This window comes from Nilaparvata lugens, chromosome 5, assembly GCF_014356525.2.
Source record: "Nilaparvata lugens isolate BPH chromosome 5, ASM1435652v1, whole genome shotgun sequence".
Classification (NCBI taxonomy): domain Eukaryota; kingdom Metazoa; phylum Arthropoda; class Insecta; order Hemiptera; family Delphacidae; genus Nilaparvata; species Nilaparvata lugens.
The window spans coordinates 32,367,515-32,387,120 of record NC_052508.1 but is presented as its reverse complement, the minus strand read 5'-3'; the positions used below and the strand labels follow the sequence as shown (position 1 = coordinate 32,387,120).

Sequence of the window (19,606 nt, the reverse complement as noted above, 5' to 3'; positions counted from 1 at the left end):
TACATAGAATTTAGGATTTTTGTTTGCAAGAAATTCATGTTCATCATTCTGAATGCATGATCTCTCAATTTTCAAATACTTACAATACTAAAATAATATAGAGAACTTCAGCTGATACACTCACAAATCTTTCCAACTTGGATTTAGGATTTTCCGATGAATTAAAAAATAGTACTAAGTTGGTAACTAAAGATAAAAACGTCTCTTCTACATAAAAATAAGATTAATTAACAGAAAGGAATCATTTTTCATTCATAATTATTTCAGATTGTTTTCTTATGAAATATAATGTATAATATCAGTCACACTAATTTAACTAAAGACCTTTAAGGTGAAATAAAAACGTTATTGTCAATATCGCTTCTATTAAAAAAATAAAATAAAATTTTTACTATGCTTAATATGGAGAAATTGCACATCTCTGTTCATGGTTTAAATAGACATTTAAGTTATCTCAGCTCAAAACTAATTAATATTGTAACTTCCAGGAGGCAGAATTCTCCTTGCTAGGTAGTGCCTTGTGATTTGCTTTTGACATGCTTTTGCAATGTTATTTTTTATGATTGCTATTTGAAGATCATGATGATGATGATGATTTGTTAGGATGATGTATAGTGCTACTATTTCTTTCTCAGATGGTTTAATAAAAATCAGCCGCAGCGAAGGAATAGGAGCGCTATGGAACGGCACTCTACCGTCGTTGATTCTAGTGATCAACCCGGCTCTGCAGATGGCCACCTACGAGGCGCTCAAGAGGCGCTTCAAGGGCGTCCAACTGTCGGCTCTCAACTACTTTGTGATGGCCGCCATTTCTAAAGCCGTCGCCACTGTCCTCACCTATCCGCTGCAGCTCATTCAAACCAAACTCAGACATGGTCATAACTACAAACAGCTGCATAGGGATGCTGGCACTTTGGATTTGATTCTTTACATCCTCAGGTAATTAGATTGCTTATCTAATGATTCGTATTATGCTAAGACTAGATTTTATTGAACTCAACTTATCAGAACAGTAATAATACTCAAAATCATCATATTTACTCATATTTATCAGTAAAAATAAAAGTTGAATAAACATGGGTGAACACATTGAACTCTCAATACATCCATACAGAAAAAATAGCATAAGAAGATGTTCTATGGGGGTTTATGTTTCAAATTTCAATGTTAACTGAAGTTGATAAACCTAGTAGCTAGTAAAGGAACACTAACCTATGTTACTACTTATAGGCTTTGGTTGTTTTAGTATTTTGTTTGATTCAATGTAAACATTTATTACTGGTCCTCAACCTTTAAAAGCACAGTCCTATGAGAATCACCCGTTAGATGCACTTCATTTCAGTATTTCCTTATAGAGAGGCGCGCATGAGAACATCCCAAGGATCAAAATTTTCAACACTCATAACTTTTGACACAATTTCAGATCTCATTGTACTCATTCTTCTCGGCTCAAAATCATACATCATAAGTCAAATTCAGTACAAAAATGGAAATTTATTGTTGAGTGCACTCAAACCCATATTCCCATACACAAAAAATTGGCCAATTTCTATATTCAAAGCTCTGATTTAGAATTATTTTCTGCCTTGAATCACTGGTTTTATCATTAGCAAGCCCATTCAGTTGATTTCTCTGTCCATTCAGAACTAATGCGATTTGCCTTGAATGTTCACGTTTACCTTGTAAGTTCAAATGAAGTCCATGTGTGCTGTGGTGATTACGTTTGAATACACTTGATCAACTCTATAGTCGGATGTTTCCTATATGATCAGTTGTAAAAATAGTAATATTTAGTAATAAAATAAGAAGTAAAATGAAATGCAAATAGTAGCCTTTTTCGAAACAAACACTATACTTAATGTATAGTAATATTACAAATAAAATTAAATGAAAATAGCCTAGTAGCCTTTTTCGAAAAAAAACACTTTTTAGTTATTTGAACTATATTAGTTCTTCGAACTGAAGATCATCTTTTATTAAAGATATTAGATGATCAAATTTTATTAATTTTTAAATTATTAAAATGATTTATTTTGAAATAATTTTGAGAGGTCGATTGTAAAGAAGTAGTGTTTTTCAAAAAGGGTACTATTTTTATTTCATTTTATCACTTAAAGTAACCCTTGTTATTTATAATAATTCAAAATTATTAGAGTTGGCCTATGTAAGATTTCCCTTTTCCTTTATATTATCCTTAAAATACAAAATTTAAAAAACCTTACAATCGCGTAAAGTTGTAAAACGTCGTCGCGCAATTTATGAATATAATTTTCCTGCCAAATCTCATGGAAATCTATTAATGCGTTACATACAATGCAGACAGATCGGTCAATTAATTTTTATAATAATATCTGTAAGATTATCGCTGTTGATTCACACTATAGAATTCTCCTCTTTTACATGTGAGGAAAATAATATAAAGCAACTAAAATAATGTGTATCTATTGAAAAAAATCTCCAATGGATTTCGAATCTAGTTTTATTCAGTAAAGTACTTTATTAAATCGGATTCTTTGGTTTGCAGGATCTACGGGCCAATGGGACTCTACAGAGGGATGGAAGCAAAAATCCTTCAAACAGTAATGACAGCCGCTCTCATGTTCTCGGCATATGAAAAAATTACAGGACTTGTGTTCAAAATGCTTCTTAATAACACCAAGATAGCTCACTGATAAACTGAGATCTTAGAATAATGTCAATTATATAATGTGTTTTAGTTAACTTCCTAGTGTGAGGTATTAGGATTCATGGATCAGACAGATACTAAGCATTACCATTAATTTGTAGACACTATCTTGTATTAGATATATAGTAATTATCTTATTTGTAAATAACATCATAGTACCCTTTTTGATAACTTTTTAATATGAAATGACAAATTAATAAACACAAATAATTAAAAACCAGTTGTTTTTCAATTAAAAAGTTATCAAAAAGGATACTATGGTGTTATTTTACAAATAAGAAATTAAGTAGCCCTTAATATATACTTTTTAAGAAAATAATAATTATCATTATATTTTTTAATGGTAATCATCATAATATTGAAACCATGGACGTTGACATTTCAATCATTGTCAATACAGTATTTAATTTTATCTTCATCACGGTTCGTTGGCTTTAATTTAGCGTTAATACTAGTATGTTATGTATTTTAAGGCGGATAGGCTTTAATAGTTTTTTTATGAGGTATTTCATCACTATTTTGTCTTCTACTGTTAAAATGGAATATTTTTAAAGAACCTATATAAATCGTGTAAAGAATTTCTATTGTATAAAATCTGTACATTTTATTCTCCTTAACTATGGTAATAGGGCAAGCAATAAAAGCAATATTGCTTTCCGAAAAAAACTAAGGTAGGCCTACCCCAATTTCTAAACGTCTATACGTTTCAAGGTCCCCTGAGTCCAAAAAAGTTGTTTTGGGTATTGGTCTGTGTGTGTATGTGTGTGTGCGCGCGTGTGTGTGTATATGTGCGTCTGTGTACACAATATCTCGTCTCCCAATCAACGGAATGACTTGAAATTTGGAACTCAAGGTCCTTACAATATAAGGATCCGACACGAACAATTTCGATATAATGCAATTCAAATGGCAGATAAAATGATGAAAATGTTGTCAAAAACAGGGTTTTTCGCGATTTTCTCGAAAACGGGTCCAACTATTTTGATCAAATTTATACCTGAAATAGTCATTGATGAGATCTATCAACTGCCACAAGTCCCATATCTGTAAAAATTCCAGGAGCTCCGCCCCATCTATACAAAATTTGATTTTAGATTCCCAATAATCAGGCTTTATATAAAATTTAAACAAAAAATTCCAAGTGGAAAAGATTGAGCATGAAAATCTTACAATTAATGTTCAGTAACATTTTCTCCTAAAATTTAAAAAAGCTCGAAATTCGAGAAAATGGTATTATTTCAATTGCAAACTGTTGATTCTATTAAATAATTCACTATGAAGAGATAGCAGACTTCGTGTGTCTCCAGCGTTATTGTCATATCACCAGCTGGCTTGGATCTTTGAATAGTAGACTTGAAATGCGCGTGAACAACACTAGCGTCAGGTGATAAATTTTCATAACGGCAAGGAAAGTTGTGTGAGTGCGCCACACCAGATTTTTTGATTTGAATCCACAATCATTCGTCTCACCATTAGATTAGAAAAGAGATTCTCTCTTGTAGAACCACGCGGTAAAACACAAGGTCTTGTCTTACTTGGAGGTTCTGAATTTATAAGAGTTGGGCGAACGCTTTAACACCTTTTTTGAGTACAAGCTGGAGAAGATATATTTTTCACAAAATGTGTTTCTCTTATAAACGCTAATTATGCTACTGTTCCACTTACTGCATTTATTTATACAGTATTAATGGTGCAGAAGTATATAATTTATCCTTAAACTATGACACCAGACCTGAGCCAGCCAGGTCACTAGATATTATTATTATCCTTATCTATGCTGACCTAGGCTATGCGCACCTATGGCTGACCTAGTGCCCTGGCCAACAATACCCAGCCTGCTTAGTGCCGACTGTTCGATCAGCCAGGTGACAATTCACACAGAACAAACGTCGGTCAGGGACAATGCACACCAGACGAAAGGGGCAGTGGCATTTTTATTCTATTCACGTTGATTTTTATTACATTCAACAGGTGTTTTGTCCGTTCTCCTTTAAAACTTGTGGCGAGAAATTGACGTGCCCAATCTTGTAGGCCACAAAGTGACTTGACTCTGTGTGCATTGGACAATATATTGAAATATGAGTGGCGTGGAAGTGACAAAAGATCCCGCCACTCGTCCGTTCTGAGTGAATTGGGCTTGTCGTCTTCGTTGCGACTGCGGCACGAACGACGTCTGCTACAGTCAAAATAACAACTATTTGAAACAAGGAAAACACAATTAGGTTCGATTTTTGAATGAAAATAAAAAATAATAACTATTTTACTAATCGGAGTTCCCAGTCATACCGCAGTCCCAGCAAGAAAAACGCGCTTCTCTCATTATTGATAAAAGCACAGCAGTCTTCTGAAATTATCTGACAAGAATAATTAATTATATTTTAGATGTAAAGTCTCGTATCACTGGCTGGGACACCAGTAATTATGTATGCAGTATCAACTTACAGCTCATATTACAATGAAACAACAGGAAAGAGGAAGAACACTCACTCGCACAATGTTTGTGTCCCAGCGATTGCCAGGATGGAGAACCACGTGAGGCACCAGCCGAACATTAAAACCAGTTGTTAGGCCAACAAAATCTGGTGCTCCGCTGGGCTGGGGGTCTGATGTAATAACAGCCTTAGGTTATATTGCACCCATACATCACTGGTGTCCTAGTGTTAGAGTTGAAATTTATTTCAAAGACCAACAATATGTCAGAAGTTGACAGTTAAATTTTGATTTATTGTATAGTTGACACTTTTCATACCGCTCAATACGTAAAAACTCAAAAACGTACGATTTTACAGGAAATGAAAAATTAGTTTGATTTTTTTTTTGTTAAATAACAAATCACCTTAGTAGTTAAGTTTAAAATAATCAGTCAATTGATTTACAAACCATACAGATCCAAATAATCATCTTCTGAAAGAAATTAATGAAATTCTTTGAACTTGACCCCTCTACATTCACAAATTCAACTACTTTGAGTTGTACGTTTTTATTACTTCATAGTCTAGTGGATAGAGTGCTTCCGTAGCAGCATAGAGATCCCGGGCTCAAACCCTCTCACAACCAAAGGTTTTTTTTACCAGATCACTCCCGTGTTATCGGATGGGCACGTAAAACTGTCGGTCCCGGCGTAAGTATGACAGTCGTAAGGCCCATTGACGACTTAAATTATATATTCAGGTGAGGGGTGAGGGGGACCTTCCCGCAAGGGACTCCCCAACAACAAAAGCCATACGAATTCACTTTTACTATTGCTTCATAATTCCTCTGATTTCACTTGTTGATAATGAGATACCAGCGCAGATTATTTATGGTGAATCACAATCACACGATTATTTGCCAATCTTACATTCAATCGATGTAAAGAAATGCCATTTTAATGGATATGGTAGGCTTTTATTGTATTTGGTCGGTAAATTGATGTAAATTTTCAGCAGCTTAATTCAATCTACTCTCTTGCAATAATTGACCAGTTAAGATGTCCAGATCAATTTATAGAATAGAATGAATTTTTATTTGATGAAGTTTAGACAGTAATGTCTACTACAGTAAGAATAGTAGAATAATCAGTAACAATAATTGATCAGTAAGAATTAAAATTTATTGGAGAACTTTCATCTTATCTTTCAGCATAATTTTTCAGTTTGGGATGGTTCCAGAAGCAATGAAATCAGTTTGTTGATTGAAAACATTTTTATCATAAAACGTTTTTGATTGAAAGCAATAATGCTTCGAAAAGTTCTTATTTTGCTATAGTAGCGATCACAATTATTTTAAACACAGACATATTAAGTGCAATACTATATCAAATACCAGAGAAATATTGTTTCAAACAGTGAACATTTAATGTAAAAACTGTTTTCTTTTTCAAATAACTCATATATAAATATTTAAAATGGTTACAATCTACAATTGACCACCATTATATAACCAAATCCTAACAGAAGTCTCCAAGAAAATGGTACAATACTAGAAATTTCAGTATGATGTAAAACTGTATTGATATCAATCAATCAGGAAACTTGAGAACACGAAAGAAGGAGCATAGGCTTTTGGTTTGTGTTTGGAAGCAAGTTGAGACATCTAATGTTGCGTTTCACATACAAAAGAATTTTTATATTGTATACTATATCAAATACCAAAGAAATACTGTTTCAAACAGTGAACATTTAATGTAAAAACTGTTTTCTTTTTCAAATTACTTATATATAAATATTTCTATAGAAAATTATTTCAATTAACACAGACATATCAAGTACAATACTATATCAAATACCAGAGAAATACTGTTTGGATATGCAATTTGGATAAAGCATTTATTTAAATATTGATAAATTGGTACACAGGTATCTAGTCAACTTTTCTCTGACCAAGTTTTTATAATAGTATAATCCTCATTAGGCTCTTTTTACCATATTCTATAATATTCAAGTACACTACTCATGACTGTACTATACATCTGCATTTCACCCAGGGATTTGCAATAATTGTTTTGTAGAAATATAGTTTTATATGCTCAAATTGTTCATCTGCCTTAAATACAACTATCACAAAGAGTTAAACAAAGTGAAATAAATTTCATAGAATTTGAATTAGATGTTTTTTTAATGAATGAGTAAAACTAAACAAAGACTTGATAATAATAGTGAATATTTCCCGATATCCCTACCCTATAAATACTGATCTCAAAAGCACCATAATTCTATAATTTCTATAATTATAAATAATATAATAAATACATTTTCCAAGTAAAATTATCTAAGTATATTTGGTGTGAGTATAGTGAGTGACTAGAAACTAAGACTTTTTTGTTACAGACTGTAGAGTGGTTATGGTAAAGATTCTCTATTGTTTGAGAACACAAAAATGATTTATCTAATTGTGCATTGAAAATGATTTATCTCTTGTGCATTCTATATGCATACAAAAAATAATAAATAAATAGATATCAGAAAACAGCCAAATCTATTGGACATTGAAATACTCGTACCTAATACTTTCCATTTTTCAAACAAGTTCAAAAGAAAAATCTCCATGAAGTAGAGAAACCAATATACACTGGTGAGGCTTTTCTGTGGTATGAGTTTATGCAAATATACTCGTACATTATATAAATATTTATGCATATGGCGTGAGGGAAAACAAAAAGTACATTACTATTATACAACATTGAGAAATTAAGATGAAAAAATGAATGTTCAAAATAAATCGTTGCCAGTGAAATAGCTGTGTCAGAATCTAAGTCATTGAGTCATCATTTAAGAATGATGTTAATGGACGAATGAATTGTCAGAAAAACTAATGGTTCAGACTGTTTACTGGTAATAGGCTCGATTATTATACTATCTAATTATAGGCTCGATTATTTATTCGACAACTAGCGCACTCGCCGACTCGTCGGCTTGTAGCTTGTGAACTAGCCAAGTGTAATTGACCCTTAAAGCCTTCTATTTTGCGTGAATACGCTTAAAATGCCTACGCAAATTACTAGAAACAGAGAATTTTTCGTTACAGACTGTACAGTGGTACGGCTTGTCTTTAGTATGAGTGCGCATATGCTTGGTCAAATCACCAGACATGATGAAGCGTTTTGTACAAACTGTACACTGGTGATGCTTTTCATTGGTGTGGATACGCATATGGTTAATCATATCATAATAACATCGGAACCTTTTGGTACACATTGTACACTGATGAGACTTATTGGTATGAATGAGCATGTGTCTCTTCAAATGACCGGTAACAGAGAACTTTTTTGTGCAGACTGTACACTCATAAGGCTTTTCTTTGGTATGTGAACGCATATGAACATTCAAATCACCAGTATGTGGAAAACGTTTAGTACAGACAGTACACTGGTGACGCTTCTCTGCCTTCTCTTTAGTGTGAGTGAGCATATGTCTTTTCAAACGACACGAATATAAGAATCTTTTGGAACATACTCTACACTGATGACGTTTGTCAACACCAGTTTTGTGTGCAACACTGTCTTCCTCCCCTTCTATCATTTCAACATCATTTTCTTCTCCTTCAGATGAAATACTTTCACTAGCAGCTGATGACGGCTCCTGAAAGTAAAAAGTCCAACATCAAAAATTGTACCACAAACTACAAATCTAATTCAATTCACTCATTAAAAATCATTCGGTAGCAGATAAAATCATGTAATTTTGACAGTGAATGTTTTAATGTATTGTTCATGATATAAAATACTAAATTCCCCAAAACATCAATTTTGTAAAAAATTGTTTTTTCAACCAAATTTTTTATGGAGTCACCAAATTTGCAGAAAAATTTATGAATACCTTATTGAAATTTTCTAAATCTCTTCTAATCATTGAGAAAATAAGGCAACTTGAAAAAATGGTACTTGAGAGATGATCTGTACCAAATTTCAAGGGCCAATTTAGCCATTTGATCCGTCGGGAATCAGACTCTACCACAAAAGAGAATACAGGTATATTGAGTATATAAACACCAGACTATATATAAGCACGATGGAATGCAGTCTCCCGATGTTGCCAGTTCTACATGTCCGAAAAGAGTGAGAGCACCCACTAACTCATCATTCTCTCTTTTTCTTTTAGCCAGTTTTGACAAGAATAGGTCCTTCCCCCAAGGGGAAGTATTGATAAATGCAGAGCTCATTCAAAAAAAGTTCCTTCCTTTCTTCATATCAAAGTTTGAACTACCCCAGATAGAGAGAAATAGGGAAGAACCAGGGAATAATTATGGTCTTTCATAAAAGAACTCACCCCCAATGAAAACTCTATTCACATTTACAGGCTTCCGTAACTAATTGATTGTTGTAGGTTTAGGGACTGGCCTGAAAATGTTCCTAGCCCTGCTGAAATGTTTTGAGAGCTAGACACTTAAACTGTATAGATCCACTTTCAACAGTCAGCATTCCTTATGATTTACATCAATGTTTCACCTTTAACTAATGCTGACAGTGTCTCATTGTAAAGCAGCTTGGTTGTGTGTCAGCGTACCTTGTGAATAACATCAAAGCTCGTCACGTTCAACTAATGCTGACATTTTAGAGTGAATCTCAATATAGAGCAGATTGGTTGAGTGTCAGCATACCTTGTGAATGATATCAATGCTGTTTCCGTTCAATTAATGCTGACAGTTTAAGATGAATGCCACCATAGAGTAGCTCGGTTGTGTCAACATACTTCTGAATAGCATCAATGCTGTTTCCTTTTCAACTAATGCTGACAGTTTAAAGTGAATCTCACTACAGAGCAGTAGCAATTATCGGTAGTAAGACAATTTGGACGAATGTTGCTTCTACAGGAAGTAAGAGAGAAATTCATTGTTTATTCTCTAAAACCAATCGAGTACAATCACAAGAATGTTTGTTTGAAAATGAATAACAGAGAGAGGGTGAGATAGAGTGATTGGGTGTAGAGTGTGTGGTGGAGAAAAAGATAGAATGAGGATCGGAGGGATAGAGACACAGTCATAGAGAGCGCACAAGGGATGGTGATTGATTGAGTACTTTATTTATGTAGATTACAATATATACTGGCTTATACACTTATATACAATAGCTTACAATACAGCAAAATTATAAATGAATTTACATAATATAGACTAAGAAAATAATTATTGAACTGTATATGATATGAAAAAAGCAATTTGTAATAGCTATAGATAATTATATTGTTATGCATCTACATAAATTGGCGGAACTTTGGACATATCAATGTCCATTCTTCGGAAAGAATATTAAAAATATCCTTCCCACTAACTCTCTACCAAAGATTGATTGATTGAGTACTTTATGTAGATTACAATATATACTGGCTTATACACTCATTTACAATACAGCAAAATTATAGATGAATTTACAAAATATAAACTAAGAAAATAATTATTAAGCTGTATATGATATGAAAAAGAGCAATTTGTAATAACTATAGATAAAATAGATATTGTTATGCATCTACATAAATTGGCAGAGCTTTGGACATATCAATGTCCATTCTTCAGAAAGAATATTCGAAGTATCCTTCCCACTAACTCTCTACCAAAACGTTAATTTCATTAATTCAACTAAGGATTTATTTAAATATGAAAATATTGTTAAAGTTTTAAATAATATGAAGATTTAAGAGAAAAAAAGAGAAAATAAATAAAGTAAAATAATTATATAAGTAAGATCAAATCATTGATTATTAAAATGGAGTAGGCTGAAAGTAGGTCAGGGTAATCAACTTTCAGTAATATACAGCAGTATGCAGTGGATAATTAAAATAACATGAGTTTATATAATTCATATATATATACAATTTATTCTATAACAGGTTTATAGGTTTGTATTTGTGGGATGGGTGAGGGATGTTGTCATGTGATCGTTCTAGGGCTGGACAGTTTCAGTCATTTGTTTCAAAAGATATTTTCTTGAAGTCAGGATGAAGCTCGCTCGGCTCTCGATGGACCTGATAGTAACGGGAAGTGCATTCCATGCTCGACAGGCACTAACTAGAAAGGATTTTGTGAAAATAGTAGTTTGATGATTGGGTATCCTAAAAGTACTTTCTCCGGTTCTAGTATGTGAAGCATCTATCCTCCTACCTTCAGAGACAAATTTGAAATCATCTTTAAAATAGTTCGGATTACCGTATTTCAAGATATCTCTAACAAGCTTGACTATTCGAAAAAGCCTTTGATTGGGAAGCTTTAATGTTGAACTAGCAATGTGGGCTGGGGTAATATGATCATGGCGTTGGAGAGAGTAGACGAAACGTAGACAATAATTTTGGCAACGCTGTAGTTTATCATTCAGAGTGACTTGCATATCGTTGAGAACAAAACTACAATACATTAAATGTGGGACGATGAGAGATCGAACCAATAATAATTTAATGTTTCTAGGGAGGATATCGTGCATTTTCTTCAATGTGTGCATGGCTGAGAATACCTTTTTACAAGTTTTGTTCACTTGTTCTGACCAGTCAAGAGTATTATTCATAATAATGCCTAAATTTTTGACTGAGCTACAGTAAGGAATGTCATTACCATCTACACTTATTTTGTGAATCGATTCAAGGTCAATATTGTTTATAAGACAAGAATATCCAATTATAATGGGTTGTGTTTTGATGGGATTAAGCTTAAGGCCATTTTTCTTTGTCCATTCAACTATAGAATTGATATCCTGATTCAATATTCTAACTGTTTCATTAATTTTTGTTATGAGACAGCTTGAATAGATTTGAAGGTTGTCTGCATAAGTATGGAAACTGGGGAATTTGATAATGGATGAAAGGTCATTAGCATACAAAGTGAAGAGGAGAGGGCCTAAAATTGAACCTTGTGGTACTCCACGCATAACGTTTTTCCAAGTTGACTTTTTATCACCGACAGATACACATTATTTCCTACCTAACAGATAGGATTTGAACCAAACTAACGAAGTTGTGACTGAAACCAAGAATAGTCAACTTATTCAAAAGGACTGTATGATCAAACCGTATCGAATGCTTTAGAAAAATCAAATAGGGTGAGGATGGTGCATTTTCTTTGGTCCATAGCTAACCTTATATCATCAGTGACACGAAGCAGAGCTGTTTCAGTTGAATGGAATTTCCTAAAGCCTGATTGAAAGTTATGGAGCTTGCTATCGTTGTCTAGAAAATTTTACAACTTGAGCATGAATGAGTCTTTCTAGCACATTGGATAATGCAGGTAGAATACTGATTGGTCTAAAATCCTCAACTTTATTGAGTGATGGAACTTTATTTAGAGGGCGAACCAGAGCAAACTTCCAGTTTTCAGGGAAATTGCCGTCTTCAAGTTGTTGTTTCTTAGCACTACAGCCCTGGGTGGGCCTTGGCTTCCTCCGTCACTCGCCTCCACTCGTTCCGGTCATTCGCCATCCTTCTCCATCCACAAATCCCCATTCTATTCAGATCTCCTTCGACATCCTGCAGCCACCTTCTCCTGGGTCTCCCTCTTCTTCTTACTTGGAAAATTTCACCCTCAAGCAGTTGTCTCTGGAGTCTGTTCTGCTCCATTCTCCAGACGTGTCCCAGCCAGCTGATTCTTCCTGATTTGATGAAACAAACTATGTCCTGGTTTTGGAGGATATTGTTTATCTCTCTGTTGCTTCTTATTCTCCATGTTTCATCTTGCCGAACTGGTCCAAAAATTCTTCGGATGATTTTCGTTTCAAAGACTCTAAGTGCGGATATATCAGCTACAGTGAATGTCCATGCTTCGCTGCCATATGTAACTACTGGCCTGATTACTGTTTTATAGAGTTTTATTTTAGTGTCACGCCTTATCAGCATGGACTTAATTATTTTAACATTTGCAAAATATGCTCCATTACCACTGATTATTCGTTTATTTCTTCAGACATTTTATTTTCTACATTCAGCTCTGTGCCTAGGTAAACGAAACTGCTCACATTTTCAAACAAGAACTGTCCTATCCTAACTGGTTCGTTTCTTCTTCTTTGGGCCTGCGCACTTGACATTAGCATATACTTGGTCTTAGATTCGTTCACCTTAAGTCCTAGTGGCTTTCCTTCCTGCTCTATCTTTAAAAACGTCTCGCCTTCTTCAAGTAACTTGTTGAAAATGTATGTAATGGTTGGTAAAACAGCAAATAACATCTTCTTGATAAATTTAATAGGAATTTTGTCTACACCCATAGCATTACTATGAATACGTTGAATTGCTTTGAAAGTGTCTTCTTCTAAGATTGGATGGAAATGAAATTTATCAGTAATTGGTATATCTAAGTTTGTAACCTGCTCTTCAAGATCATTGATATGATTAGCAATGACAACTTCGTCGCGTTGGTTGGAGTGTAAAACGAAATGGTCATTTATATTGTTCAATGCTAAGTCAATTTAGGGATTCGATTTCTGTTTGTCATGAACGAATTCAAGTACCCAATCTTTGAGTTCCATAATTCCTGTTTAAATCTATTTCTAAGGCTCTTATACTCTAATAAACTGTCCAAGTCATATGTCTTTTTAAATTTTCTATGTGCTTTGTGCCTTTGTCTCTACGTCCCATCATCTTAAGTATGTCTTCAGTCATCCACGGTACTCGTCGTTTTCTATTTATCCTCCTTGTCACATGAGGTGCATGTTTGTCATACAAAGTCAAAGTCCAATTCCCGAAAGTCTTGACCATGTCATCAACTGAGGGTAACGCTTCAATTTGATGCCATGGATTCAAAGTCCTGCCTCCTACGCCTACCTCAACATAACTTAAAATATATTGCATTTAAAAGAAAACACATGATTACGTTTAGGAATTGAATTGACAAACAGAGAGTCTCAGGTCCTGCTCCATACAACTTTCTCATTCATTCAGTAGATTAATAATAATATATGAAAATATACCTGCATATTATATGATAGCAGTTTATAACTCATCCATGAATTCTTATCGCCGAAATGAGAAAGTGTTTACACAAATATGTTGTAAACTGAAACTATTATGAACTCTTTTTCAAATATCATGTAATTTTTCAAGTATCTCACTCACATAATCATCATTTGAGCTCTGTTCCCGGTAAACAGTTCTGGAGATTCTATCGAGCGATTCTATTTGATAGAGTTTGACATAAGCGTCGAGTAAAGTTATATCTGAAACAAAAACAAACTTTCTCTTTACTTTGGAAATAAACAAACGAGATATAATAATACCTAATATTACGATTTACAAACAGCTTAGTATCTAGAGAGCACGAAGTAAGAAAAAAATAATGACATTCATAATAGCATTTTCATTTAGCTGTAAACTACACAATACATTCAAATAAGGTCAGGCCCTGGGCAGACTGGGCATTTGCGAAGGCGCAAATAGAAGAGATAATAAAAATAAATTGGAGAAACAAATTACTCACTTGAAATATCTGACACAAATTTCCAAAAATATATAGAACAGAACAAGTAAACATAATACAGGCTACCGGAAATGTAAAATAAGAATATTAAGAAACATAATAATAAGTTAGTATCAAGCATTGTACTATTCATTTAATCTCGAATAGCCTAGAAGATGCAGTTGTGTGTACTGTAAATGAATTGGGACTACATATTGTGGAGTACAAATAGCCCCACGTTACGAGCCAAATTGTGTGAAGCTCTTCTTGGGGGAGTTACTATCGCCTTCAAGGTTAGGTCGACACACGTATAACGAATCTTGTACTGAGTCACCAGTATTGAGGTTAGAAATTTGAAAATGCGTGCGTGGACGCTAAGTGAACACCAGACTGATTAAGTCACTACAAGATCCGATACAATCGTCTGAATCGCGGGAGGCATAAACACTCGCTCACCCTTGATTCTTCTTATGACTGATTGTATATGATAAAACTTTCAGAGGTAGTGTAGCAGTCGCTAAACACTGAATACAGATATCTTAAAACTATTACCTGTGATGAAACAGCAAATAAAATCATACAGGTCGAGCAAAAATCCCGATGTAGATAATCCACGGGACTGCGTCTCTAATAAGTTCCGAAGGATTAAGATAGGGTACTAAAAGGACCAGAGATCGTTCGGAATATGCTTCGAGAACAGAGTCTTGTTGGGCTTTATGCTCTATTGTAGGAAATTATATTATCTCCAGCTGCATCTGCCATACAGTCGAAAAATTCGCTCCCAAGCCGAAGTTGGTAACAGATAAAAGCTGATATATGAGCAGGTAAGGACAGAGAATAGGTAATCTCGATCTGACCCCACACACTACATCCACTTAGATCTGTTCCAATATCCAGGTTGAATCAATCATTTCAATGATTGTACTTGATCGGTTCTTGATAATATAGAACGTGTCAGACACAATAATTGACAGGCTTAAGAAATAATCGAACTCAGAAGACGAATTGACAAAGTGGATATATAGTATAATAAAATATATAATTTGACAGTGCAGATTTAAAGCTTGGATTACAGATTGAAAATAGTTTAACATCAACAAAATAACTAGAAATTTGCTTGTGCTCGCATGATACCATGCATGATCCAACAGAATTTTATAATTGATAAATTTAACAGTTTTAAAAAAATAATGAAAACAAATCATAAAAGATTTTTAGAATTACTCAAGGTCGTGGTTCTGGCAGCGGAGGATAGTTAATCAACTACAAGTTCTTAAAAAATTCTATTAGAAATTCTACTATCCAGATAAAATCTAGGATCTTAATGGTTATAAGCGCTTGTCGGCGTGGCCATTACTTTAACGAAGAAAATTTTATATTTTTCTGCACTGTATTTTCTTTTTCGATGCGAAGATTGGGGCCCCAAAATATAAAACTCACGTGAATCCTCTTGGCGGTCGTGGTTCCTTTAGATCAAATTTTGTATGATCGGTGGATGTTCCAGGCTTCGGTCTTAGCACGTGTGGAATTTTAATTAAATATTTCCTTCACCAATTAAATTAGGGAATAATTAAATTAGAATTTCTAGAATAATCAATTGATGAATAAATTTACAAAATAATAGATAAATTAGCCTAAGATATTGGCTCACAGATAAAAAATACAAAAATCGAACAAAATTTCACTAATAGGTCTTTGCTAACTTTTTAACAAGGTCTTAACAGTGAGGATTTTAAAAGGGAAGTGTCTTGCCTTCTTCTAAGCCTTTGGCTAGAACCCTTTTCTGAGAATCTCTGTGTAATTAATTTGCATGAAAATTTGCCATTGGTAGAATGATTATGACGTAGGCATGACGTCAGTGGCAAGCAGTAAAATATAATTCCTTTGATTACAATAATAACTTGATTTGTATATTTTTTTAAAATTGCTTAATTCTCTAGATACAGTTCCCCTATACAGTGTATATGATAAGGCAAGTTTGCTGGCTGATAACAGATTAATATATTATGATGCTTTCAAACGATCATCCCTTTTGGTGCCATTTCTATGACATATGATTGGCTTAGACTTGCCAAAGAGATTCATTCACCATGTGACTCAGTTGAATCAATAATTTATAATTAAATATTTCTATACAATTCTTATTATATTCAAAATTTTTATAATTAATTTTTGCTGCTCTTATCAGTGATACAATATTCATGCTATGACCTAGTTCGTTACAAACAACATTCGACATTATAATGTAATTTCGTGAGTAATAAATAATTTCAACAATAATACATACATTTTATTTTTCTATTTGAAATTCTTTATCCTTTTTCAATAGTTCTTAATTTTAGAAATAATATTATAGCTTGCATGAAAACCTGGCATGACATTTATAATATATAGTCAGTCAGCTGTGTCTGAGCTGCTACAAAACATCTGATCAATTGTAAACAAAAGTGTAACCTCCAAAAAAGTTCAATGAGCAATTCATAAATGGTTTGTGCTTAATTTGCAAAATAATTATAATTTTATTAAATAATTCTTTGAAAAAATGCGTAGTACAAAACGGTACTCTTATCTTATACTCAGCTGTTGATAAGGAAGCCTTATCGCTCGGGTGCTAACTGTTCGTTTGGTAAACCTTTTATTTTATAAGGGTAATTATAATTTTTCTAGTAAATTCCCTCCTTTCATGAGATTTACTAAAAAAAAATTCATCACAATATTGAGTTATACCAAGGACAAAGCTATGACAATGCTGCAAATAGGTCTGCAGCTTGTACAGGATTGCAAGCCACAAATCCACAATTCAACAACACTGCCCTTTTGCTGAGTGCTGAGTGTGTACCATGCGCATGCATTGTCTTCTCACTCAACTTGGTTGGATCTTCAGCTGCAGAGTGCTACAGTGATGTTGTACTTTTTTGGATTCCTCCACAACTGGTCACCTTTTTTATTCATAGCCTGGATTGAGCATTTTATGAGCATCATTGGAAAATACTCCATTGGTAAAATCTCTCTATGAAATTATATGGTCAGCAAGAGCCGATGCAGAGTAAGCTTTGGCTGAACAAAGGCTAAAAATGACTCTCTACTGGTGATATTTTTCAAAGTTTTCCGATTTGTATATTATCAAGCTATCAAAATAAAAAAGTTCTATCAGGAAAAAGATTTTTCCGATCATTACTTTTTAAGATATGGGCGCATAAAGTTTAAATTTTTGGGACAGATCATTTCAAATTCGGTAAGAGATAAATTCATGAAACTCTAAAGATAAATTCAAATCAAATCAAATTGGTTTTTATTATACATGATTTCAGGGTACAAATATTCATATCATACAACAACGTTACATCTTCTGCAACCAAACAATCATAAATAAAACTTACAGTTGAACTAAAAAATTAATTATTATAACTAAATCTAATTGCTATTATATCGTAGCTACAGAAAATACAACAATATATTTTAAAGAACTTCATGAAAACTCTCCACAAAGGCAAAGCCTGTGTGTGGAAGAGGGTCTTGGCGATGATTGGCTAACGTCGGACTGTCCCCATACTTGCATCTATCACATTCTTGGGTAAACCAGGTATTAATATCAGAGAAAATTTGAAGTTTCAAGGATTTTAAGTATGAAAGATGTAAACATTTAGTGTTAAATTTGGACTATCATTACACGACATTTGCTTTATTTATACAATAAATGAATTATCAATTCTATATTTGTCCTCCCAATCTCCTTTAACCAGTCATCAACATTTTTTTTTTAAATATATTTGGATTTACCTTCGGTATTACATAGATTTTCAGGTAGATTTCTATACAGAGTGTGTGCTATATAATAAGTATTTGTAGTGGAATGAGTTTTGACTAGCCTTGGAACTTGGATTCCTATTGCTTCTGACGAACGAGTTCGATAGCTGTGCTCAATTTTCTTAAACATATCTTTATGATTTTTGTACATGTATAACAATATATTTCTTACATAAATTTGCCTTATACTTAAAACATGGAATTCTTCAAAAATTTCATCAGTAGGAGTGCGTATACGTTTTCTTAATGCTGTTTTAATAATAGATTTGTGTAACTTCCAAGGGTTTTAGTAATGTTTTATAGTCACCCCCATAAGCTAAAATTCCCACTTCGATAAGTGACTGGACATAAGAAAAATAAATATTTCGTAGCTCTTTTAGTGATAGAATTTTGTTTAATTGGTAAAAAATGTAAATAGCTTTGCGAATTTTACTTTTCAAGAATGCAATATGAGCCGACCAATTAGTCCAGGCGCTGGCTTACATAGAGCATACATGAGAGAGACAGAGAATTTGACTTCGGATTATTGTTAGGGGGTCTTTAGTGTATATGAAACTTGATGTCGTCACGTCCCAGGGTGGTCGACAGATTGGGGGGGAGGGGGGTAAGTTGTGAAAAACGCGCGCTTATAAAATCGCCTGTCCTGCAGATACTATTCATAGTACAGCTTTGACTTTTTTCTCAATATTATGTACTTATAACTGGCTTTCAATGTGGTCCTCTACATTTTTGCGATAAACCGCATAGTTTTTCCGCAAAAAAATAAAATATCTCGAAAAATGTATTTTTTTATTATGGACTTTTTGTTATTTCTTGAATATTCAAGTCGTTAGCCGACTTAGAGGAAAAGGTTCCCAATAAACGTTGTAGTCCGTTTCTTCCTGAATTCAATGATATATATAGTTTGGGGGTTACGATCATAGATGCGGTGGTGGGAGGGGGATAAGTAGCACTGTTACGCTGCGGCACGGTTCTCCCCCATGATTAATGCGCATAGTGGCCTGTCTATCGCATCGCTCCTACTATTCTATGCATTCAAATTATGTATTTCAGGAACGCTATTCTATGTATTTTCGGTCGCTGAACACGATTTTTCAACTCTCAAGCCTCAATAATTGATAATTCTCATCATAATATACAAATTATGGTCAAATTACAAACTTCATCTCATTCTGCAAGGAAACTAAGAAATGACTGTTTGAAATACACGAAATTTGTGTTTCAAGAAATATATTAATATAGAAAATGATAATATTTATATGTGTTTAT

At 33.6% G+C, this 19,606-nt stretch overlaps 2 protein-coding genes across 10 annotated transcripts in view; one reads left to right on the top strand and one right to left on the bottom strand.

Annotated features, from left to right (window-relative positions):
* LOC111064262 (peroxisomal membrane protein PMP34) overlaps positions 1-3,275 on the top strand; it is a 39,070-nt gene extending 35,795 nt beyond the window's left edge. For 3 of the 5 annotated variants that reach the window (XM_039428185.1, XM_039428188.1, XM_039428184.1), the window contains exons 6-7: positions 636-939; positions 2,525-3,275. In XM_039428185.1, coding sequence (XP_039284119.1) covers positions 636-939; positions 2,525-2,672 — 452 coding nt within the window. In that variant the 3' untranslated portion in view covers positions 2,673-3,275. The remainder of the gene's footprint in view (positions 1-635; positions 940-2,524) is intronic. The other 2 variants (XM_039428187.1, XM_039428186.1) reach the window with 1 other exon arrangement.
* Positions 3,276-6,256: 2,981 nt separating this feature from the next.
* Positions 6,257-19,606, bottom strand: part of LOC111064246 (zinc finger protein 235) — a 35,965-nt gene continuing 22,615 nt past the window's right edge. For all 5 annotated transcript variants that reach the window (XM_022351949.2, XM_022351947.2, XM_022351945.2 and 2 more), the window contains 2 exons: positions 14,191-14,291; positions 6,257-8,745 (listed from right to left, as the gene is read on the bottom strand). In XM_022351949.2, the coding sequence (XP_022207641.1) occupies positions 8,125-8,745; positions 14,191-14,291 (722 nt within the window). In that variant the 3' untranslated portion in view covers positions 6,257-8,124. The remainder of the gene's footprint in view (positions 8,746-14,190; positions 14,292-19,606) is intronic.